This window comes from Cheilinus undulatus, linkage group 13 (genome assembly GCF_018320785.1).
Source record: "Cheilinus undulatus linkage group 13, ASM1832078v1, whole genome shotgun sequence".
In the NCBI taxonomy this organism is placed as follows: Eukaryota; Metazoa; Chordata; class Actinopteri; order Labriformes; family Labridae; genus Cheilinus; species Cheilinus undulatus.
The window spans coordinates 27,910,773-27,937,155 of record NC_054877.1 but is presented as its reverse complement, the minus strand read 5'-3'; the positions used below and the strand labels follow the sequence as shown (position 1 = coordinate 27,937,155).

General features: G+C 39.6%; 1 protein-coding gene across 4 annotated transcripts in view; it reads right to left on the bottom strand.

Annotated features, from left to right (window-relative positions):
- kcnab1b (potassium voltage-gated channel subfamily A regulatory beta subunit 1b) overlaps positions 1-26,383 on the bottom strand; it is a 66,680-nt gene that overhangs the window by 28,268 nt on the left and 12,029 nt on the right. For all 4 annotated transcript variants that reach the window (XM_041804227.1, XM_041804230.1, XM_041804229.1 and 1 more), the window contains 4 exons: positions 8,500-8,543; positions 3,101-3,138; positions 2,365-2,444; positions 1,830-1,874 (listed from right to left, as the gene is read on the bottom strand). In XM_041804227.1, the coding sequence (XP_041660161.1) occupies positions 1,830-1,874; positions 2,365-2,444; positions 3,101-3,138; positions 8,500-8,543 (207 nt within the window). The remainder of the gene's footprint in view (positions 1-1,829; positions 1,875-2,364; positions 2,445-3,100; positions 3,139-8,499; positions 8,544-26,383) is intronic.

Here is a 26,383-nt window from a genome sequence, read left to right as displayed (position 1 = left end):
GAGCTGTCTGCAGGAGGACAACAGCCTCAGCACGTGGGATTCACCGACATACCACAGGGCTACCAGCATCCCCCACAAGGCTAACCTGGCACACCAGATGGATTTGTTTCACACATCCACCTGGAAAACCACAGTGTTTGGGAAAGGGCAGAGCCTTTGAAAAAAACACTCGGAAGGTGATTGGATGAATGTTCTGTCTGTCACATCTTTACGAGCCAATCAGAGCAAAACATCACATGACATAGCCCCAAGCTGCACCCCTACCGAAGGAGTAACCTCCATAGAGAACTGCATAACGCGAACCATGGTGACTGTAGACATGTCAGTACACGACTTTTGTCGTTTTTGAAAAGTAAACAACTAACTGCTGTTCTTTGTTTTTCTTTTAACAAAGAAGTGTCATTAAATCCTGAAAAAAACTGGCGTTATAGCAGCATCCACGCTAATGTCTTCCACCATAACTGCACCAGTCTCTTGTTGCTGCTTGCTTATGTCACGACTTTGCCGCGCCCAAAAGTACTGCCCCTCGATGCTGATTGGTCCTGTCACTTTCTAACCGGGCCCAAATGGTTCAGACGGGAGCTTTGGAAGATGGAGTCACCAGTAAGAAACATGAAATGGGCGTATCCATCTGCTTTTTCAAGGTTTCCACAAGGCAGCCTTTCTTAAAGAACACTCAGGGTGTTTATAGCCTAAATTTCTGGGAATTTAATCCAATGTAAAAAACACAAAAATTGAAATATATTTTATATTAACAATTGGATTTCATTAAAAGGGATTATCACCGCCTTGAATGTGTTGATAATGAGCAACAACTTTGATTTTTATGCTTTTTTTAAAAACATTTTTTTTTTTTACCATTAATTTCTAATCAAGATTAGACCTGATCGTGAAAATAAATATAGATTTTTTTTTTTCATAATTCTCCAGAAAGATGCTTTCAAGAGTGTAACCTGTGGGGAGGGGAGAAAGAAGAATCATAAGCAGCAAAAGAGGGGCAAACTCCATATTTCATGTCATTACTGTTGGTGTCCCTGATGGTCTACTTTTGACCATTTAGTGTATTTGATGTGGTTTTACTTTTGTGGCAGTGACAGACTGGCCATCAGGAATATGGGCAAATACCAAGAGGTCTGCCCAATTACGGTACGTTTGGGACATTGACATTGGCTGACAAACACCAGTCAAAAAAAAATCATGAAAAATGTACAAAACTGCTGATTATACTATCATTGATTTTAATTAAATGTTTAAGATGATGAAAAAATTCCACTTTTTTCATATCCTTAGCCCAGATGTTGTCATTAGTGGGGCAGGAGTGCCAAATGAATCGCAGTGTTACATTTCAAAGTAAAAGTCCTAAAAACAGATTCTATGCAGTAAAGGATAAAAAGGGTTGACCCATAAACTTAAAAGCGGCTACTTAGTTTTGCTGGACCAAAATGTTCAATCAAAAATCATGTATTCATTTGCTCCTCCAAACATAGAAAAGCTATTTAAATTCTAAATCTTTGTACTGATGTTTTGTCTCTGCTCTGAGGAATTAGTTTCCTGAAAGCCTGAGTTTCCTGGTGCCAAAATACTTGGGGAAGGCCCATAAAAATCCTCGAAAACTAATCCACCACCACTTGAATGAATCTGAATATTAAGGAGTCAGAACTTGACCCTTCAACAATCTCGAAATCAAACATGCAGACTCAGTCATTACATGGAGGCAGAAGATGCTCCCATTTGCACTCAGGTATAGTTACACTCATTTGGCAGAATACACTGATCAGAATCAGAAACCTGATCATTAACAAACTAAATCTTAAAAGACTGTACCTTACCTCCAGCATTTTTTCTTGATGATGTTCCCCAGGATTATCTCTGCCCTACAAAGATAAAAACACACAACGAGAAGTGATGAGATTACACCTCAGGCTGGCTTTTTTCGAGGAAAATGTAAGCGTGGATGTTATCTGGCACACATCTGCAGCATGAATACCTGATTAAAAATGAGAGCCAGTATAAAACAAAGGATCAACATGTCTTCTACTGTTTGCCTGAATTCCAAGTGCAGTGGCAACATTAATATTCATCCCCATAGCTGCAGCATGTCTCACATTATTCCCTGACACAATGTCCAGGCCTATAAAGTTGGATTGGATTGGGAGCATAAAGGAAAGCCTCCAGTGAGGTAAAAGATTATGCAAATGACTTCTGAGTTACGGCTGCCTTTCATTTTTGGCCTGTTCAGGTGAATAATTCCTGGTCTGGGACTAAGTGTGGTTAACATTTCTCATCCGGCGATTAAAGAGATGACAAGACCATTAAAGTGCTCTTTGGAAATGAGGTGGATAATAAATCAGGGGCATCACTTACTTCCCCCCGGAGTAAACTTCTGCTGTGTCAAACAGGTTGACTCCGCTCTCGTAGGCGATGGTCATTAGCTGCTCTGCCACCTGAGAAAACAAGAGAAGTTACTTCAGTCTTCAGCATGTTAAGAGAGATGATTAATAATATTTCTCAGATTAAACTTCAAAAAAGACGGGCAACGAATTCCCTGAAGAAACTCGAGGGTTGTAAATTTGTTCGCCGCTGAGCTACAAATCACCAAGAAAATTGTTGAGGCTGCACGCTGATTAAAGTTGTTTACTGCTCAATATATTTCCCAGACTTTTTTTGACCTACTTCCTGCGCCTGCAGTTTATTCAGAGCCATACATGGGAAGGCCAATTTTGTCAGGATGTTGTTCACTAACTGTACTGTAGCTCCTGTTTTTTGGTGAGTCTATTTATGTCTCTGTGTATGTTAGATAGTTCCCGGCACTGGAGGAGGTCATCAACTAAATAACTCATGACAGGGAGGAATAAGAACTGACTTCATGGCCTTCCTAGCGCCAACAGGGAGTCAAGAACCTGCTGTGATTTTGGAAAGTTGACACTTGACCTAAACAATGACTGTAGTCGACTCTCACTGACACCATTTTAAGTCCAGTTACACTCAATGCCTCCTAAGGGGAGAACCAATTCTCCACTCGTACTATCTGTGAGGTCTAAAATGATGGGAAAAAAATCCCACACAAGGCTATGACAGCTGGATTGGACAAATATCTTACCTCATCAGAGATTTGACCTCCAAACGTCACCCATGTGCCTGTTCAAAAAAACATCACAGTCAAACTTCTGCAAAAATGAAAGCATCAAAGACCATTTGCATATATATTAAGCCACATTTGCAAGTCATTTGAGTCCTGCATTAATTATGACTTTGACATTTTGGCATGGGGGACTGAAATCCTCAGTCCGAAAGCCATCACAGCCAAATGTCAGGGCTGAGTACTGATAGTGGATAGGACCACTGCCTCATGGGTTTCTTGTCTTTAAACCCTCTCTTTTGTGTGTGATGAGCTAAAAACATACCAATAAGGATGATAGGTCGGTGACTATTGAATTGATTTTGGCATTGAATTCCGTTGATGTAATGGTCGAAAGGAACAATAGGCATTGTTTTGGTCAAATACACCATAAGACAATGAAATACATTCATGAACAGCGTTCCAGCTTGGCTTCTGTTAAAAATTTTTTTGTCTTCCAAATATGTTGTTGTGTGATTGTGTCTCATGCTTCTTTTTGTCTTCTTGTTTTAATATGAAATAATAACGACAAAGCTGTTGACAAATCCACACCCAAAGTGTGGCAGAAGACCTGCCTGTGGGCTCAGCCTGATTTGTATAAGCTGGGAATGGTCAAGTGAAAACAAAACTAATATTTTTTTCTGTTTTCCAATTCTTATAATTTGACTCTTCTTTTTGAAACTGTCACTTGAGGCAGTGACACAGAAAGAAAATGCTGCACTTACAACTGGTAAACAGAGGAGGAATTGTAAATCTTCATACATAGTGGGCAGATTTCATAAGGAAAAATCTCCACTGCTAGAGTAAACAAATGTGGGCATTGTTTATTCTCTTGAGCATTTTAGCTGCTTTTCCACCAAGTGGACTGCTTCAGTTTTGTTCACTGAAGAAGACAGTTTTTCTGTTTTCAATGTCAAAAGTTTGGAAAGGTACCAAAATAGCAGATTTATACTGTCCTGCTTTTATGCCACTCTTCTATTTGGGCACCAGGTGTGCCTATCCAACCCTAAAGGGTGGAGCTAAATGCTCTGAGGTTTGTTGATTGGTGGAAAGAATTGTCACTTCTCATATGACAGTGGAAATAAAGGACAAACAAAAATGGTGCCTTGTTTGAATATCCAGTGGATACCACCTACCAAGTAAGCATACAGTTCAGTGTGGAAACGCAAGAAAGATAAGGGTTTACATACCATACCAAACTGTTCAAGACCAAATTGAACCCACCATCAGATATACAGTGCCTAAAAAATATTAACCCCCTTGGATGTTTGACCTTTTTATGATTTTATGAATCAATCATGGTCAATATACTTTGACACCTGTGTCTGGAAGGTCCAGTCACTGGTTAGTCAGTATTCCTGGCTACCATTACATCATGAAGATAAAAGAAACACTCCAAGCAACTCAGAGAAAAGGTTGTTGAAAAGTAAAAGTCAGGGGATGTAAAAAACAAAAAACAAAGCACTGATAATCCCCCGAAGTTCAGTTGAGTCCTTCATCAAGAAATGGAAGGAATATGGCTTATGTATATCTGACTACATCAGGCCGTCCTCACTAACTGAGTAACCATGCAGGGAGAAGACTAGTGAGAGAGGCCATCAAGACACCCATGACGACTCTGAAGGAGCTACAAGCTTCAACAGCTGAGATGGGAGAGACTCTGTATACAACAACTGTTGCTCAGGTTCTTCACCAGCCAAAGCTTTATGGGAGAGGGGCAAAGAGAAGGCCACTATGCGGGATGTGGTAGATTCCATGGTCAAGTGGAAGAAAGTTCCCCTGTCTGATGAGACCACAATGAGGCTTTTTGACCATCAGACAAGATGCTATGTTTGGCATCTTTTCTGATGAGACATTCTACATCACCTCAAACACACCATCCCCACTGTGAAGAACAGTGGTGGCAGCATCATGCTGGGGGGATGCTTCTCAGCAGCTGGCCCTAGAAGGCCTGTAAAGGTAGAGAGGTAAATAAATGCAGCAAAATATAGGAGTTCCCGAGTCAAAGCTCAGACCTCAATCCAACAGAGAATTTGTGGCTGGACTTGAAAAGGGCTGCTCACGCCTGACCCCTGTGCAACCTGACAGAGCTTGATCAGTTTTGCAAAGAAGAGTACAATTGCAGTGTCCAGATGTGCAAACCTGATTGAAACCTAACCCCACAGACTCAGTGCTGTAATTGCAGCCAAAGGTACGTCTACTAAATACTGACTTGAAGGGGGTGAATATTTTTGCAGTCAATTATTTTTGTTTAATTGGCATTACTTTGTGGAATTGATGGTTGATTTATAACATCAATAAAAGAGTAAAACATACAAGTAAGGCATACTTCCTATAGGCACTGCAGCTACAAAGGATCTTATTTGTGTTCCTGAAGTGCTGCTTTTTCACTTTCAGTTTCCAAAGCTCCATTACTGATGTAGCTTAACCCTTTGACTTCCTCATTCTTTGGAGCCTTAAACAGGCTGGTTCAAGCAGCACCTGTCATACATCAAAGGCTGTGAGAGACTTGATAAGTAATAGCAGTGTTGGCTCTGTCACTTAACACCCCTGTAACAGGAGTGAGATTTAATCTCAGGTTATGTGAGGGTCTACTTACTGTCACTGCATACTACTGTGTTTACACTTACACACTCAGACTGCAGCCGCGGATTATTCTTAATATAGACAGAAACAGTCGCACCAGCTGTTCATCCTCCAAATAGCATAAGCTGAACACAGTTTAGATAAAACTTTCACATTTTTCTGCCACTCTTCCATTGCCTGATCCTGTCCCATGCTGCTGGTTGTCATCTCTCACTAATAAGAAGCAATGAAGACGCTGCTGTAAAATCGGTCACTAACTACATCAGCACAAGTGCAGCCTCAGACTGATTTCTCCTCAGCATTTCTTAATTAAGGCACTGTTTTTCAAAATGAAATTCATTATTTTCTAATACATAATTTCAAAGGAAAAGTTGGGGATTATTTTCTTTTTATTTAGCATTTGCAGTCTTATGGAGTGATGTCTTTACAGCTGATTAACTTTGCAGGGAATAAAGGCTAAAATGTGGGAAACAGCTGTCTCTGTCAGCAGGTAACAACATGCCCCTACCAGCATCTCCAAAGCTCAGCATACAGCACGCTATGGTGCTTTTGTGTAGCCGGTACAAAAACAAAATCTAGGTTCTGCCGTTAGGTTTCCATAAAAGGATGCAGGTACCAACTACTAATCATTACAGCCTTGAGTGACCATGTTTTTAAACTTCCAAAAAGGGGCACTTTTTAAAATTTTTTAGCTCAGATCCACATGATCTCATAGTACAAATGGATTTGTAGTTAGTGCATCCTTTAACGCCATGAAAAAGGCCTCTGGAAAATCATGTCTCCCAAGATCAACAAAGACTTTGAGGAAACATAACAATATAAAAACAGTAAAGACAAAATACAAGGATTGTGACAGTGACTAAAACATGGTACTGGGATGGATGCCATCTTTGCAATAAGACAGTTTGGGAAATTTTATCTCTGATGGATGTTCCACAGTAAACTGGAAGTGATATCATTAGAAAGTGGAAGCATTTAGGAACATAAGCAAATCAGCACCAAAGCAGAGGACCAAGTAAAATCACAGTGTGGGGTCAACAACTGCTGATCACATGGTGCGCTGCTAGTTCCATACTTGAGTTCCAAACTTCCACTGGCGTTAGTGTGAGCACAAAACCTGTGCGGCTGGAGCGCCATGGAATGTGTTTCCATGACAGAGCAGCTGCATAAAAGCCTCACATCGCCAAGTCCAATGCCAAGTGTCAGATGTAGTGGCGCAAAGCACACTGACACTGAACAGTGGAGCAGATGATGCTTCTCTGTTTGGCAGTTGGACGGGGGAGTCTGGGCTTGGCAGACAATACCTGTCTGACCGCATTGTGCCAACTGTCAAGTTTGGTGGAGGAGGGATGATGATATGGGGATGTTTTTCAGGGTTTGGGCTAGGCCCCTCATTTCCAGTAAAAGGCAATCTTAATGCTTCGGCATGCCAAGATATTTTGGACAATGCTTTGCATCCAACTTTGTGGCAACAGTTTGGGAAAGGCCCATTTCTATTCTAACATGACTATGCCTGAGAGTCTGATGAGTTCAGTGTGGAAGAATGTGACTCGCCTACACAGAGCTCTGACCTCAACCCCATCGAGCACCTTTGGGAGCTAAAACGGAGATACATTTTTCCACAGAAACACTCTCAAATCTTGTGAAAAGGATCCCAAAAAAGTGGAAGCTGTACGTGTATGTGAATACAATGACACTACAGTTCTTCTTGGTGTAATGTCAGACATCTGAATTGTTCTCTGAAGTTGTTGCCATCAGCTCTTCCATATCAGTCAAATTTTACTTTATGCATGTTTAACTTTGATTTGTGATGCAGGATGGTATATATATCAGTGGGATGGTGACCATCTGTTCCAAATGCATTGTGGGACAGAATGAGTGCACTATAAAGGGTACAACAATGCCCTACAAAATGGCATTATATAGTGTGCTGTAGAATACAGTTTCTAACATGTATGCTAAGATCAAAGTTAGCTTCGCATATAGATGTGATACTGGTATCAAACTTCTCAACCTGCAGAGAAACAGACTGGTCTGTTTTCATCACTACAATGTCAACTCTTTATCCTTCTCAGAAAGAAGGAACAAGCAGAAATCAATATGATGCTGAGGGGCACTAACACAGGGCTGAGACTTGCCAATAATGAGGTCTGAAACTAATTCTTTAAAGATGAACGATGGTTCACTCTCCATTATTCCTCCCTGCTGCTAAATGCATGGTAGTTAAATCTTTAAAAATCATTACACTGATAATTAGCTAAGTCATTCATAGATTTTCTGCCATTAGTTGGGCTTGAGTTTTGGCAGGACCGCAGTGTATTGAGGAATCAGAGACACACCATCTTCAACAAATTTATGCTGTAATACTGCTATTAGGACAAACACATGTAAAGCTAAGAGCAACACAAGTACACATCTGCAGGCACCAGTGATTTACCAAATGAATTAGCCCTATCAAGATAAATGAGAGTGTTTACTCTCATGGTGTGCATTGGATATGTGTGATAATTGAGCAACTTGTTTGCTTTTTGATTAAATATTAACAGGGAAAATATTAACACTCAAAGCAAACAGCTTTGTGTTGTCTCTGATGACTCTCCATGCGTATGAAACATGCATGAGAATGGGCTGAAAAGATACAACGAAATTGCTATTCCCTTCTGCTCGGTTGTTTTTCTGGCACTACATCCTCTCCCAGCACACACGCTCACACACACACACACACATTGAAATTGCTCTTGGATGCTTATGAAATCATTAGACATTTGGCTCCTGTACTAATTAAATGTACTCACCGAGCCCAAGACAGGAGACACGCAACCCAGATTTTCCCAGGTTCCTACAATAAAAAAACAAAGACTGATTAACACAAAGCGATGTTTTTAAGGCTCAAGATGTCATCAGTCAAATGTGAGTGCAATTACTGAGCTCTTGTATCCTCCTCTGGGTGTACATAGATTTTCCAGCTTAGCAAAGCTAGAATCTATGCTGTGTTTACGTCATGAGTCAATAGAGTGAAATGAAAACGCACACAGCAATTTTGATATTGCAGAGATTACAATATTGTCAAACAGAAAAATCAATTGTGATTGCAGTGACAGGGTTTATAAAAAATGGCTGTGAGGTTACTGTTGATAACAAGAGGAGAAATACTAAATTTGAGATTCATCTTTATGACATGCTCAATACCGGATCACAATTGAGAGATTAAAGGCAAAAAGGGTTTATTAATTCCTTGAATAAGGATCATAGCTGTCCTGAAAAGAAAAAAGGGGTCTGGCTGCAGACCATTTTTCTGATGGCCACTCTCATAGACTGTTCATTAGAGACAACTTATATCTCACAAAGGAAGTGCTGTAATTTTCCTGTTTTCAGTTTCTTTTAAATTAATCTTTATTCATTAACAAAGCCTGGCAGTTAAATCAATAAAATAAACACATTAAAAACATTACAGACTAAGCAAAATTTCATAAATAAAATAGAAAAGATGGTTGAAGGTCTAATAAGGGAATATATTATGATATATTTTACACGAATGATAGCTCGCTTTAGCTTTGTTAGCTTTAGCTAAAGCTAACACAGTGACTCTGGCTACATAATTAACATTACAACAAGGCAATAAAGCCAAGTTAGCCTTAGCAAAGTGAGCTTTAGCAAACATAGCTAAAGCAACTTAACTACATAGATAAAATAGATAGCTGCTTTATGAACTTAGCTTTAGAAATGTAAGCTTTAAAGCTCTGCTATCAATAACTAATTTAGCTTTAGAAATGTGAGCTTAATTAAACATAGCTAAAGCTAAGATAGAAATCTAGATACCATAGATACCTAATTTACATAGCTAATTTGAGAGCTTCACTTTAGCTATGTTAGTTATATGGCTCTGTTACCTCTAGATAAGTTAGCCTGAGCAAACATTGCTAACACTGATAATGTAGCTTTGTTGAGAATGTATACTTAGCTTACATAGCGGTTTTGCGAGGCTCTGCTGTCAACAGTTAGGTTATCTTAAGCAATTTGAGCTTTAGCAAACTAAACAAAAGCTAATGTAGCTTTGTAGATAACATGGATATGTAGCTTACGTAGCTGCTTTGTGAGATTAGCTTTAGCTACCTTTGCTATTTAGCTCCGTTATTTATAGCTAGGTTAGATTTAGCAATGTGAGCTTTGGCAAACATAACAAAAACTAACTTTACTACGCAGATAACATAGATAACATAGCTGCTTTTTTAGCTTAGCTTTAGCTACATTAGCTATGTAACTCTTTTAACTCTTTTAGTTGCATAGCTCATGCAGCTTACAAAGCTCCACAAGCTTCACTGGCTGAGTTAGAATGTTGTCATGGAAGCCAAGCCTTTTTCTACGGAGCCCGGGAGGCGACATGAACGTGTTTATTTTTTTAATACGCACGCGCGATTTAGTATCTAGTGCGCGTGTTTTATTCGTATCTAGTGCACTCGATTTCTCTGTATCTTGTGTGCACATTTTAGTATCTCGTGCGGGCGTTTTATTTATATCTCGTGCGCAAGATTTCTCTGTATCTCGCATGTGCATTTTACGGAGATAGTATAGACTTTTTTGCGCGCACGAGATACGAATAAAATGTGCGCACAAGATACTAAATCACGCGTGCGTATTAGAAAAATAAACACATTCATATCACCTCCTGGGCTCCGTATTTTTCCTGTAAGCAGACTGTACACTTGCACAACAAATTCCCAGATTGAAAAAATTTGAAGTTAAAAAAAAAAAAAAAAGAGTGAAAGAGTTAGATTTTCAGAAAACATTAATGCACTTAGACTCCAGCTAGTGTTTAGTGATGTTCCTGTGCAGTGTTAAAAAAATAGTTCATTCACATGGTTTTGAGAGCGATGGATCAACACTGTTCCTGAGTTCATTCCTAACAGCTTTGTTGCCACGCCCACACTGCCACTCCAAATTTGGGGAGTGGAGTTTTCCCATCATGCATTGTGTGTTTAGATGTACTTTAGATGTTTTTAGATGTATTTATATTTGTTAAAATGTGTTTAGACATTGCCTGTTGTACAGTTATCACTGCTGGAATTCATTTGCTCATGTTTCTGGTGGATTGTTGCTGATTTTGATGTTAGACACATTTGCACCATGAGTGACACTGTCCATTGAGTTATACACTTCCCACATGTGGCACAGACTTACTCTTGGTAAAAGATGACAAGCTTTCTGTCTCTTTGCTCCATCCTGACCAGAGTGTGCCTGCTTAGCTACGATGACTAACAGAAATTGGCTGTTTTTAGTGACATGGTAGAGCTTCATCTGGTGGTGTTAAAGTGGTCTGTAATATAACCTCTGTGCATGAAAATATATAACACTACAAAGCTATAACTACTAACACTGAGAAAGAGTTCACATAGGTTAAACTCAAGATGGGAGTTAATTTTACTCTTAGTGACATTAGTATTTTAACTCCCGTAAGAGTTTACCCACGCCGATGAAATCGGCAGGAGTTATGTAAAGGGTTCCATATCTTTGTTTGATTGTTTCTTTGTTTGTATGTGTACAAGATAACTCGAGAACGGAAAGTGGGATCTTCACCAAACTTTCAGGGAATATTGGGATAGTGACAGGGAAGAATCAAATAGATTTTGGTGATGATCCGCGCACCCATTCGGTTTTTCTCGGACTTCGAAATTTTGAACACCATAGTAATCAATGGGAGCGTGAGTTCCTCGGTGGCGCTGCTTAGGCGTGGGTCTGCCTCCTCAGACGGCCGTTCTAGTTTTAACTCCTGATAAGACTTAAAAATCAACTCCCAGAAAAGACTTTAACTCGGCACTAGAGTTTTTTCGATGGTCTCACATGTACACTCAGATTGAATTGATTTTAACTTACATAGAGTTTATTCCAGTGATCCGAATTTTCTGTGTGGCCTTATTAATCATTTTGTTTTGCAGGTCAGGTTTTTGACTTTAAACCTTTGGTATCCTCACCCTTACCTGAACCTTAATCTGATTTTATCTTTTAAAAACTTTGCGTGCATTTCCATTCTGAGATATACAGCGTCTCAGATGAATGGTCTGCAGCCAGACTGGCTTGGAGAAGAAAGGAAAACCCTTAAATGTATTCAACTCACAACCAAATCAATGAAAATGATGTTTGTGCAGCAGTAGCAAAAAGGGTTGTACAGTATTTTTGACATGTTTATCTTCACTCATTCTCAACAGTGTTTTACAGAAGTACAGAAATGTATACTGCAGACAACAATGCTCACCCTACCCCTGGGGTTTTACCAAATCAGCATCTCTCAAGCTGCATAATTTCCATTTCTGCTTCCAAATGCTTCCCTCTTCCTTTATTAAACCAGCAACAGAGCACCTTCTCCCTTCTCCATAATGGTTAATTTACATCCAGCTGATCTTCTGCATTGTAATACAGCACTTTCAACTCTCATTACCACCATGGAAGATAAACTAAGACATCAAAGTTCTCGCCACCCTCAACTCTCAGCCCTCCACTTAACATTTTACAATCTGCGCAGCATCAAGTCAAACTGAGAGAGAAGCTCACGTGGTGCAAGGCGTTTAATGACATAACAATGGGGAGAGCACCATGAGCAGATTGCGCTCCCTTCCACTGTGGGAGAAAGACAACTGTGTCTAGGGAACCCACAGCCCTGCAAAGCCTGCCACAGTCATCCAATGGAGAAAAATATCACAAGCAAAGTGTGTGAAATTGAGACATATTCCTCTGACATAGTCAACAAGGCCACATGCACGCACAAGGCTAGAAACACAAGCAAAAACGTGCAATGTTGAGAATAGTTGCTTCTTGACACAGACACAATCCTCCAGTTATCCGTCTGGGGGGGGTTGTGCCTTCTGCTTGGTTTTGCAGGCGCTTACTCATTACAACAAATGAGGCCGTAAGAAGTGCCAGCAGTCAGTTTCCCATGCCTGACAACTAATGGCCTGTGCCCGTCAAGATGAATGCCGACTAATCTGAGCCCGTGCTATCTAACTGTGCCCTCAGCCAATTCAATTAGGTGTCCGACATGGCAGGGCATCAGTCATGGAGTCAGTAGCCGCCTTGATAAAGGAGGGAGACATACAGGAGAAAGTGTTAGCATATTTACACTTTGGGTGACTCAATAAATTTGCCGATTCTTTGATGCATGGTGTAATTAAAGCACTGATAATACCATGACAGCAGCAAATTAGGAGACGCGTCTCTCTGCAGTCACAAATCGTGGGCTGCCTTCTCGTCTCTGATATGGCGGAGGAGTTTGGATATTGTATCCTCCATCTCTCTGATGTATTATAGAGTGGGAGCTCTGATCCATGAAAGTGTGGGGGAGGGGCTGCACCATAGGTGAAACAGACTGAATCTGTGTGTTTTTAGTTTGGGGCTGTGGGGGGTATACTGAGGACAAATCATGTCTATGATCAGGAGTGGTCTCAGCTGAATTTAACACAAGTCATTCTAGGTGAATCAGCTGCTTTATTCCTGGAACAGATCTGAACTGTAAGAACATCTCCCATGGGTTGTCAATGACACTGTTTTCATGTTTTACAGTGGCTCATTCATGTGCAACGTCTTAGCAAAAAACAAGCTTGCACGCACGTTTCTTTCCAAATAAAGCTGGCAGTCCTTAAAAATGCTAGCTTTGTTTTTTGGAGACCCTTTATGAGCTAAATTTGCTGCTTTAGATAAACACATGCTGTCTAAATGACATGAGAAAAACAATAGATTTTGTGGAATTATGCTCAGTCCTCCGTGGAGAGTCAGTAAGCAGCAGCACCGGCCATACCTGGTTATTAACCGCAAAGCCTGTGTAAGGCCTTAATAGAGCTGTCCTGAGCTGGAGAGTGGGTGCCAGCAGAGGCGCAGAGTTTAGGAGGCTAATGATTCAGGAAATTACTGCATGTCATTTGCAACAAAGGAGAGAAAATGAACAACTTCACGTTTAAGAGTAAATTGGTCCTGGTGGGAGACGGAGGGAGAAATTGCTGCGGCTCGGGTGCAAAGCTCTTTATGTTTTAAACTGTGAATGATAAAATAAACACTGCAAGGACAGCATGTCCATCCAGATTCCAACATTATCAACTTTGCAAGCCAGTGAGTGTTTCTCGGCCCCTCGTGCTTGGATGGTGCCCAAAAGAAGCCTCGAAATAAAATGACAAATGAGTCATTTGAAGACGCCCCCTCACACAAACCTGTCACCACTTATGAGCGTCCTGTAAGCTGCTACTTCATGTAGCCGCTGCTATTCTTAGTGGATCTCCAGCTGAAATCAAATGAACATCTGGCTTATTAGCTGTGCTGAAATCTGAGCAGGAATGACCTCTCATCGTGGGAGGGTGTTTTATTTTTTTCCTCGAAACACTTCTTCTCCTCTCAAGTTGCACCAGGGCATTCCTTGAGATTTATTTCCCAATATCAGATGGTTGGAATCAATATTTGTCAGCTAACGCTTTCCTCAAGGTTGTGAGTAAACAGATAAAACTCGTCACTCGCTGGGGATTAATGTAGACAGAGCAAACCCACACAAACCAACCTTGATGGGCGGAGGGATTAGACAACACCCACCTCCTGTTTTCCCAGCATTCTCCTGATGACAACCATGATGTTATCAAAATAACTCAGCACAGGGGAGAAAAGACAGGTCGTAATCTGAATAAAGACATGGCCTGTGTGGGTGGAATGAAGTAGGAAAGTTTGAAGGAATAAATAAATGGATAAAGTATGGAAGAAAAGCTGCAGCAGAGTTTCTAGGGGGGGGAATTAATAAATCACAAATGAAGCCTACAGGCCTCAGAGTTGAACAGGAAGATGGAAAGAGAGAAAGAATGGCAACAGACAGAGGCTTGCAGCATGGCAAGTCCAAACCCAAGTCTAAGCAGATCAAACGCCCTCTACAGATAAAGAATTATATATGACACAGAATGGGAAATAGGAAATGACAGCTCCCTAAAGGGCCCTGCTCAATGCGCATGTTTGGACGGTGTGAGTGTGCAGCAAAAAAAAGGAGAGCCTGAACCCGACTCTGTGAATTTGTTTTACCACAGGGCCAAAGTCCACATCGCTTCTTTTCTTTTCTTACAGCTAGATATGCACAACAGCCTTTTGCATGCACGCCCTCTTATTTTGTAGATATTTCTTTTCCTAAACAGTATTACAGGAGTAAAATGGGTGCAGAATCTCACACAGAAATGTTGTATTTTAGGCAGGGACACAAGATTGAAGCTAGTGGCCTGTGGGTTGATCCTGTATTGAAAATCGTGTGGGCTGATCTGAAGTGGTTGATTCACAACTATTTCAGAGAGAGCCTGGCAATGTGGGGCGAAAAAATATCATATCATGAAAACCTTCATACTGTCCTGATGGAAAGTATGTCAATTTATTTTAGTTTCTGTTCACTGGATAGGAAGAAGTCAGGCAAGCATTGTCAATATGTAGGTTAGTCTCAAAGAAATAGGACAAACGAGCAGATTTTACTGCTCCTGTTAGAAATGACATATTCCAACATTATAGCATGCCAAGCTCTCATTTCTGTAGACCTCACAGCCTTTTTAAGCTCATCTGACATTTAACATATTAAAAAGGAGAAATGGCGAAAGATGAAGACTGAGGTAGACTTTCTGGATAAGAATAATCTGATTTTGAGAGAATCCTCCAGAAAACAACCATGATTTATTCACTTTGACAGTAACCTCAGCTCTATATACACACAGTAGTATTTTATTCAGATTTATCACAACCTATTATCTTTGTGATTACAGTCTGTTTACAACAGGCCCCTTTAGGAAAAAAAAAACAAAATTGCTTCTGCTTGGCAGCACTATTACAAAACCATTTAGCGTACAGAAACCGTTTAAGTTGTGACCTTTAATTAAAATGCAAAGCCAATGCAAACACCCCGGCTCTTAAACTGAGAGATTGGGAGGCTCTGATCCTTTGGGGCTTGTTTGGTCTTAAAGCAGAGTGAGGCTACAGGGCTCCTGTTGTGCAACATCCCGGCTGACATTATTACGGCAACACATCACAGCAGAGCAGCGGAGACAGGAGCTGAAGTAAATAATGTAGGGAATATATTTATGTTACACTCTTGATGTATGATAAAAAAAAATAGGGCCAAATCTGAAAATACACAGCGCAGGATACAAACTGAAAAAGTGTGCTTCAGTGCAGAAGCAGCATGATAAGATTGCAGTGAAGAGAGGCATGAAGGCATGCAAATACACGTGCCTGTATGGGTACAGAGACACCTGCATAGACACACATACTTTTAACACAAAATATAAACGCAGAGATGAGCAAGGAGCAAAGTATGATTAATGTTGCATCCTGACACAGCGCAACAGCAGCAGAACACTGCACAAGCAGGCAGACATTACAATCCAGTTAACTTTAGTGATAGGCTAGCATATTTTAATAAAATATTCATGTTTGCAAAAAAAAAAAAACTCACAAAGAAACACAGTCAATAAGGATAAAAAAAAACATAAAATAAATAGGACACAAATAAGCCAGTAAAACACATTAGCAAACTGAGAAATTTAAAAAATAGAAAGATAAAGACCACAATGGGATACAAACCAAGGAATTAATTAATGTAGAAAATGTGCAATTACTGTACATGCATCTCTGTATTGAAAATCTAAAGATAGTATACATTTTTTTACTCTCTTAGTGGCACTCTGGAAGTATTTAATCATGTTAAATACACTATTCCCTCTAAGGTATTTTACTGCACCCCCCTTTTCATGGAAGAGAAAAAAGTTGTGCACTAAAATATCCCCAATGAGTTTTCACCTCTTTTTTTCTTTTAATATGTGCTGTGAATAGTGAAATTCACCATGCACAAATACTGAAATCTCTGTTACAGTATGAAGAAGATACATTTTCTTTATTTCTGATAATCTTAAAATATGAGTTAAGCAATTATGCTATAAGGCTAACGAAATGTTTTGGCATGGGCTGGCTCCTCCCTATCTTTCTGACCTTTTCAAACCCCATATTTTACCTCGGACTTTTAGATCCTCAGACCAGCGTCTTCTGACTGTCCAGAGGTGAAGGTTGAAGCTACTTTTTCAGTAGCTGCGCCAAAACTCTGGAATGCTCTTCCTCTCCATGTTCGCCTGTCTTTAAATCAAACTTAAAAACACACTTGAAGTCCCTGGCTTTTGGCTCTGCTTGAGAATTTGGCTTTGTCATCCTCTCCATTTTTATTGATCCATTTATGTCCTCCAGTTTTTACTTTGCTTCTTCATTTGTGTTTTATTATTTGTGTTTTACTGTTTGTTTTATTGTTTTTATGTTTTACTGTACAGTACTTGTTTTTTAATGTGCTTTATAAAGAAATTTGGATTGAGTTGGGTTGGATGTTTTAAGTGATGAACGAGGCTATTCTTCATGGGAGCCATGGACCCACAAGAAAATGTTCACAAGATGTAAATAAAGCATTTCTTAAAGAGGCTGCTGCTGATAAAGGTTAAAGATCATACAGACAGGTATGAGGGAGGAGAGAAGAGCTAACTGTCTGCGACTTGGACTTGAGTGGGACAAAAGTGGCGTGCACAGACTTTTTCAAGGGCAGGGGCGAAAAGAAAAAAAAAAGGGCACACACAGCGCGTTCTCGCCACTGAAGAGGGCACTAAGTGTCACATGTTTTCGAGGGCACTTTAGACATGTTTATATGTCATACAAATGGCACATTATATAGCCTTAAAACAGACTAACTAGACAGACTACTCAAGTTAGTTTGTAGTTAGGATCAGCATCCACAAGAGATGTGTAGATTCAATGATGGACTGTGAAGAACACACAGAAATAAATAAATAAATCCCTAGGGGGTCTGGGGGTCTTCCCCCAGAACATTTTTAATGAAGTAGATGCCATTTCCTGTATTCTAGTGCATTTTAACACCATATTAGCACCAGATAATCCCAACTGGTTCTGTGAGATATAGTTCTGGCTCAGTATAGATCAAAAAAGGGCCCAACATAAAAGTCATTGCAACAGTAGTGTTTCATAGTATTTCTTGGTCCTAATGGTCTTCTGGAGTTTAGTGTTTTTCTTCACCCAAGAGGGCAGTTTAGTGTGTTTGCCAATGAGGAGGGTACTTAAACACGCCTTTTTGCCACCCAAGTGGGCAGTTAATCATGTTTTAACCAGCCAAGGGGTCAGTTTAGTGTGTTTTTTCTACCCAAGAGGGCAGTTTAGTGTGTTTTGCCAACCAGGAAGGCACTTTAGCACGTGTTTTGGCTCGCAAGGGGGTACTTTAGCGCGCGTTTTTCAACAATTGGACCACAAGGGGGGTTGAACAAAAAAATTGTTATTATAATTATTATTATTATTATGAACAAAAAATGAAAATCCATTAAAGACAAGGTAAAAAGTAATCTTTAGATGTCAATAACAGGTTTATTTTAGGAAAAGAAATTCAAAGTCTTTATCATCAGGTCAGGCATGGAAAAACTGAAAACTGTAATTAGCCAATTAATTTATTGTCAGTACCAAGGTTATTATAGTTAACTAAAACTAAAAAAATGACTAAAACTAAATGTGAAAATCATTTTAGTTCACTGATACTAAATAAAAACTAAACTTTATCAAAAACACAAAAAATAACTAAAACTGTATAGTGCGCTTACAAGAATAATTAAAAATAAAAATAGAGACAAAATATCCTTAGTTTTAGGTCGTGTCCACACAGAGACAAAAACGATATATTTCCGTTTTGTTTTGAAAAAGTTTTTAGTAAACACGGAAATGTTTTAGGAAATGTCTGCGTAAGCACGGAATCACTGAAAACAACTGAAAACGCTGTAGTATATATGACAGCCTGTAAGTGGCGCTTTAATGCTGCCACGGAAATGCGCCAAAAGAGAGAAGAAGATTACAGAAAACTGGTTGTCCTTCTGGTTGTTCTCCGCGGTGGATTTAAGAACATCTGGTGTATGCTGGCTGTGGTGGTGGTAAAGGAGCAGATAAATGAGTTCAGTAGCTTCTACAGCACTAACACAGCCCTATAATCTACCATAGTTGTCTTGGCTTGAAGTGCGCATGCGGCTTAAGTTGGCTGTATGACGTAACCGTTGCAAGAAAGATGCAGTTGGCTGTCCACACGGAGACAAAACAGTAAGTGTTTACAGATTTGTTCCCTCTGGAACCCTGTTTCAAAAAGTAGCATTTACGGCCTCCAAAAATGCTGTTTCCATGTGGATGAAACACGACAAAAAATGTTTGCATATACTCCTGAATTCGTCTCCGTGTGGACAGGGCCTTAGTCTTTGACACAACCATGCTAACTGGCACCTCCATCAAAGTCTGGGGATTGTAAAATGGTCTGATTCGATTGGTTAAGACTTCACACAGTGGTAGTTTTATGTCTGCAGTTGTATTTAAAAATCAACCTTAAATCAATAAAGTGATAATTGAAGAGTAGCCTGTTTGAATATGTTTTAAAAAATGTATGATGTTCACTCAGCCCTGACAGCTATCTGAAAAATCCAGCACTAAAACTAAAAAAACTAAACTAAAATAAAGCATTTTTGCTAAATAAAACTAAACTAAACTAACAAACCAGCAGTAAAAACGTGTTAAAACTAAACTGAAATTAAACACAGAAAGTGAAAACAACATTTCACAAAATAATTATGATATCATGAAATACCTACATGAATAACAAAGGTTAGCCTAAACTTAATATTGATATATTAAACAAGTAATGACACTAGTGGTAATGATGTCATGTTAATCAGGAATTAAAATCTACCTAAAAACACTGTGAGCGACCTACAAAGCATTCTTGGATCACTTGCATTGTTAACAAGGGAGGCAACTTATGACAGCCCCCTCCCCACTGTTCAGTAATTACACCACAACAAAATGGACCACCACAACTACAAATATTGAGGATTTCCTAGAAAACTGTTTGAAATATTTGATGTAATGTACAGATACATAACATAGGAGAAGCCATACCAGTAGATCTGGTTCAAACCAGAGCTGTTCAAACCTCACAGTAGTATTAAATCTTTATACACCATCCTAACCTCTCTGAATCCACTCATTTGTACTTCATAGAAAATTTCTTTCGCTGGCTGTACCAAGTCTGTAAAATGCATTCAAGTGTCCTTGACCAAGCAGATTAAAGCCTTAAATAACCACAAAATACTTTCCAAATTAGAATAATATTCTGCTATCTTCAGCTATTTTAAAATTTTAGGCCCTCTGGATCAGAGTGGAAGAATTTAATCGTCTGCTATCAATTATTTGGGTGACTCAGGAGAAAAATGATAGTGTTAAGAAAAGCTCAGTATTTTTGCAGATGGTATGCTGGTTTATTAAATAGAGGGGCTCAAAAGTGAAAAAGAGTCTTAATTAAAGGCTCATGCTCGAGGCTCAAAGCAGAGTCATCCATCATAGTAAGATCACATTTGCTCAGAAGATGCCTCACACAAACAAACGGCACAGAAACTACCACAAAACTTTTCATTCAGATGCTCTGTGTGAAAGTGTGGAGTGCCTTGAAATAAGCCATATCTTCTGCAGAATCGGTATGCACAGAAAAACACTTTAATGAGGTTGCTTTGTGCAGTTAACTGGTCACACTGTTGACTCACTGACGTACACATGGCAGCACTCTCTCCCCCTCTCTCTCCCTCTCTCTGCTGGCCACTGATAAGCCAGCTTCTGAGGAAACCAACAGAAGGGATTCTGCTCTCCCATCTGCAGCGACGCTCTGAACCAGCTACACGCAATCTTCCCAAAACCTCCTGGACTGTCAAAAGGCCTTCTGCTGCCTGATGGCCTTTCTAAATGCTGACCAGAAGCCCCATAAATAATTTGTGAAGCTAATCCCAACTGCATGTCACAGAGGTACTTCAATGACCATTCAAAAGTCAGAAAATAGTGTCAGAAAACAGAACTTTCATTTTAAAAGCACCTTAGTCCTGCTAAATGTAAAGTATCAAGCACCGTCTTTTACTGCTTTACTGTATCTCAAATACTGTAAGAAAGCTCACTGTGAAAAAGCCTCACCTCATACGCACATTTGCACTCATCAATTTATCAACTGTAACTTAAATTACTGCAGTTAAATACCTCACCTCATATGCATAATTGCCCTTATTGATCCACTGTACTAATAACTTATTCAATCTATTCACCAAACTCATACACTGCAGGTAATTAATCTATTCCAGTGGGTTCCTAACCTTTTCCCTCTGAGCCCCCTACATGTCATGCCTACATCTAAGAAGAGCTGAGCTCCTCCGGGATCCACATGGAAAAAGGTGTTATATTTCTGTCAAAAAATCGATGGCAATGTGAATTGTTTTTATGTCTTAAACGGAAATCAAATAGCCCAACACACAAGGGATTTTTTTTTCTATCAAAAGACTGTTGTATTGACTATTCCTAAGGATTTTATAATGGTTTTAGTTAATATGAGTAAAATTAATTTTTACAACCGTAGAGTAGTCCTAGGCTCATGCCCCCTCTGACCTCAGGTTGGGAACCAATGATCTAGTCAGTGTAACTCAAATGCTGTGAGAAGGCACTCCGAGGTAAAATGCCTTACTCCATATACATAGTTGCACTAAATAATCTTCAAACCATACTAATTACTAGATTGATGTAATCTATTTGTTGTACTCTGATGCTGCAAGTATTTCAGTAACTCAAATGCTGTTACTCTCATTAATCTATTAACTGTAACTTCAATTATCGGGTGTTATGCCTCACATAATGCATATTTAAACTCAATAATCTACTTATCTTACTGATAACAAATATCATCTATTTACCATACTCAAAGGCAATTAGTAATTAATCTATTTACTGTAACTCTAATGCTGTAAGAAGGCTCTCTGTGGTAAAATGCCCCACTTCATATCCATATTTGTACTAATTCATCTACTTACTGTACTAAATACTGATTTAATGGAATCTATTAGTAACTGTATTCAAGTGCTTCAAGTAAGTAATCTGTTTACTGTAACTCAAATGTTGTAAGAGGGCTCTCTGTGGTAAAATGCCTCACTTCATATGCATATTTGCACTGGTCAGTCTACTCATCATTACTAATAACAAGTTCCATCTATTTACCGTACTCAAAGGCTATAAGTAATTAATCTGTTCACTGTAACTCAAATGTTGTAAGAGGGCTCTCTGTGGTAAAATGTCTCTCCTCATATGAACATCCCAATAATCAACTACCTTACCTTATACCTACCTCATGTAAATCTGCCCATCCTAGCATGTTTTATTCTTCTAATCATATCGAGTCAGCATCCTTTGCACCCACCCTTTGCACATCTTGCATCTATGCACATAGACTTGTATACACTAGAAATAATTCCTACAAGAGCATGTATATATATCTAAATCTTAATTTCTGTATAATACTTTTATATAATTTTTTCCTTTTTTGTAGTTAATGTTTAATTTCTGTACATTGAGAGCAAAGCTAACTAGAGTCAAATTCATTTTTTTGCATAAGCACAATTGTCCAATAAAGCTGATTCTGATGTTCAGTCTTGCATTTAAGCCTGTTTTATTATTTTAAGAGTTAGCAAAGGTCAAACAGCCTAGGAGGGACACCACAACCAGAGCTATTCTATATTTGGATCGCCAAGACAACCAAAATGCTGTGGATGATGATATTATTAGCCGATGTTCACTTGCTTGCTGTGCACAGCACATCTTCTGCCTCAACCTGATACGCCTTCAGATCTTTGCAGCCACACACATGCACATACATGAACATACATGAACATACATGAACATACGTGCACTCATGTATGTAATGCAATGTGCCAATGCATACGCCCACAAGCAAGGCAATTTAAAAAAAAAAAAAAACCTTTCTATTGTTTGTACAGAGAAATCTTCAGGCCCTTTTTTCATTTACAAACTTGGCTTCAGCTCACGAGGTTCCCTGTCAGATGAAATCCAAAGCAATTATTTAATCAAACACCTTTGAGTCAGAGGTTTGGAAAAATAAAAAGTGAGATACAGTACCGAGTGAGAGAGCAGCAGAGCGCTTTAAACAAACAGGGAGCACAGATGAGATTTTTTCATCCACTATTTGCTTGTCTGTGGTGAAAAAAAGAGGAATTTGCTGACAGCTTGGAGAGGGCTTTACTGTTGATATCCTCCACCTGTTTTTAAGGCGCAACAAGATTGAGCAAGCTTCATTTTTACACAAAATACACAAAACGAAGAAAGTATGCTATTTAACCATCAACTTAGGCAAAGTAAGGGAAAACTGATGCAACATGGGCATACAATGTTTTCGCTCTGTAAGCGAAAAACCAGGGTGAAATGATGGAGTTGGAAAAAGACAATAGCTTGTTGAAAATTAATCTTCCCCGGTAATGGAAAAAGTCTTTTGTAAAAGGGCTGAAACAGTTTGCACAATCGAGTCATCAGGCTTGTTTGGTGCTGGGGAACAGATTGAAGTTGGCCATTTCAATGTTGTTATGGAAACGAGATGAGATTGTGTGACAAGCAGACACTTATCACATTTAGCTGCCTTACATCCAATCTGCACAGATTCTGCTAATTGCCTCTTTTTTTTCTGTGAACTGACCTACGTGCCCTGATTTTCTCTCGCTGATTCTTCTTTATAATCGTTCATGTCTTCATTCTTACTCCAGCCTTCCCATCAGCCCCCTCGCTCTTTCTATGTGTCTCTCTCCATCCTGACACCATGAGCGATGATGTCACCCTCTCCAGTAAACCAACGGTGTTAGATGGAAGCTACTATTTTGCTTCTGCGGTCTGGGTTAAGAGCCCACTCACTGAGGTAAGAGTGCATTGTTTACTTGGCCTGGTGTGGATAGGACTCCCACACGGACACATATGAAGAGCTGGAGTGCACATTTCAGCTCGGAAACACTGTCACACTTCCCAGAATGTTCTTACGGTGACAGCCAGTTATTGAAAAACCTGCAGGACGCTCAGTCAGAGTCTTAAACTGATGCTGGTGGTGCTGAACATGTGCAAGAGAGGCATTTTATTTAGCTCTGCCATCCAGAATATCAGAAATGCCTTTCATAGTTTCATTATGCATTTTGCTTAGTTTACTTACCCTCTAAGAGACATAATTGGTAATAGATTAAGATTTTTATAGGTGACTGATCACCTTTGAACCATTAAAAAATCAGAAAGTCTATTAACTTACTACATTCATGAGCCTGCAGTGATCTTTCAGAGCTTTCAGAAGATCACAGAACTTCCATAAATCCCTGTCTTGTTAGACAATTTTGGTCAAACAAGCAGCTGTTACAAATGTTCTGCCCCGCTTTGTGGGTCAGATTCATTTTCAGAATCTCAAATAAAGCTAAAGGGGCTCTATCCGACTGTATGAATGATTTATGTGGCAATTTGGAATTTTATTACTCTATGTTATAAAATTTAAATAGCGCTATCTAAATGACAAAGGATTTCTTTGTACTTAATGCTCACATAATCAAATGATGGAAAACTGTATTTTCAGAGTACTGTCTACATAAATTTCAAGGTGAAATAATATTTTATAACCCTTTAAGCCAAGACTGCCTCTGGTCAAATGACCTGTTGCCACAGGTGTAGAAAATCAAACACCTAGCCACACAGGTGTGTTTTATTTATAATACAAAACAGGTCGTTCTGAAGAGCTCAGGGTTAGGGTTAGGGTTAGGTCTAAACCTAACCCTTCAAATGTAGTACTGCAATGAATTTCACCTTTGCACAAATATGGTTCCTGGAATAGTTATATTATTTATAATATAAGTTATATTATTAGAAATGGAAGCATTTAGGAACAACAGCAACTCAGAAGCAAAAGACCACATAAAATCACAGAGTGGTTCGACAACTGCTAAGGCAAATGGTGCGTCACCAATGCTCTGGTGATTCCATAGCTGAAGAGTTTTGAACTTCAACTGGCATTAATGTGAGAAGAAAAATTGTACAGCAGGAGCTTCATGGGTTTTCATGGCCCAGTAGCCACATGCAAGCCTCACATCACAAAGTCAAATGGCAAATGCTAGATGGAGTGGTATAAAGCACACTGACACTGGACCGTGGAGCAGTGGAAATGTGTTCTGTGGAATAAGCATGCAGGCTTCTCTGTTTGGCAGTCAGATAGGTGAGTCTGGGTCGGGTGGATGCTGGAAGAATATTTTCTGCTGGACAGCAACTCCTCCACACATGCTAACTCAGTCATGCAATCACCAGTTGTTCACATCACCTGGTCACATTCATCCAATAGCACTGCTCCACCTTTCTTTAACATATTGCTGATGTTTTTGAAAAATATGGCAGTCTTCACGGTGTGGTCAGCAACTACACCCCATCACCCTCAGACGAGGTCTTTAGTCATCATCTGGTCAACATCAATCTTCACAGTTTGATTAACATCATCAGCCAACACCTCCACCACCAGTGTCTGGACTTATGAGGGGATAGATCTTACTAGCTCAGGGTGGACGCCATTTAAACACCGATTCCAAGGGCCAAAGACTCTCTGACAGTAATTCAAAATCGTATCTACAGTGCATTCAGGAGTATTCTTTACCTTGTTAAGTTTTGTTATGTTGCAGCCTGACGCTACAACCGTTTAAAGCTTGAGTATGTAACATTCGATGAGAACCGTGTAGAATCAACTCTCCCTTCCTGTTCTTGATTAATATGTCAAATTATTTATTATTTATTTGCATTCCTGAACAGAAAAATGAGTTTTAGTGGTTGAATGTTATGCTTGATTAATTTCTGACTTCTCAGAGAAGCCCAGTGAGCCGGCTCAAATTTGGGTATAAAAAGGTGAATTCAGTTTGAAATTCCTCATTCCTGTTCAAAATGGTAAAATGTGGAGAGCTCACTGAAAATGAAAGAGTCCGCATTAAAGCACTTCATGAAGCTGGCTGGTCTCTGAGACAAATAGGGAAAGACATAAAGTGTTCTCACAGTGAGGTCAAGTATGCTTTGGAGTCAATTGCCGAGATTGGTACTTACAAAATGCCCCAAGGAAGAGGCAGGAAACCAAAGTTAACTGAAGCAGATGTCAGACACCTCAAGATTTGAAGTACTAGAGACAGAAGGAAGACCACTGCTGATCTTCAGGCAGAGATGAATGCTTCTAGATCAGAGTCTGAGAAAGTCTCCAGAATGACCATAAGCAGACGACTGACGGAACAAGGCTTAAAGAGAAGAGCAGCTGGTAAGAAGCCGTTATTGAGGCCTGCAAACATCCTGACACGCCTCAGATTTGCCAGGGAGCACAAACACTGGACTGCTGACGACTGGAAGAAGGTACTCTGGACGGACGAGTCCAAGTTTGAACTCTTCGGTCAGAATTGTCGTGTTCGCAGAAAAGCTGGAGAACGTTTTAATGCCAGATGTATTGCACCCACAGTGAAACACAATGGAGATTCCGTTACGGTAAGGGGTTCCATTTGTGGATACGGCGTGGGCAAATTAGTAAAAATCGATGGTATCATGGAAAAGAACGTCTACCACAACATCTTAGTGCATCATGGAATCTCTTCTGGAATGAATCTGATTGGTTGTGGGTTCATAAACCAACAAGACAATGACCCCAAGCATACTTCAAAGCTGTGCAAAGACTATTTGACCAAGAAAAAAAGAATCTGGAGTACTGGAACTGATGGACTGGCCAAGTCAAAGTCCAGATTTGAATCCTATTGA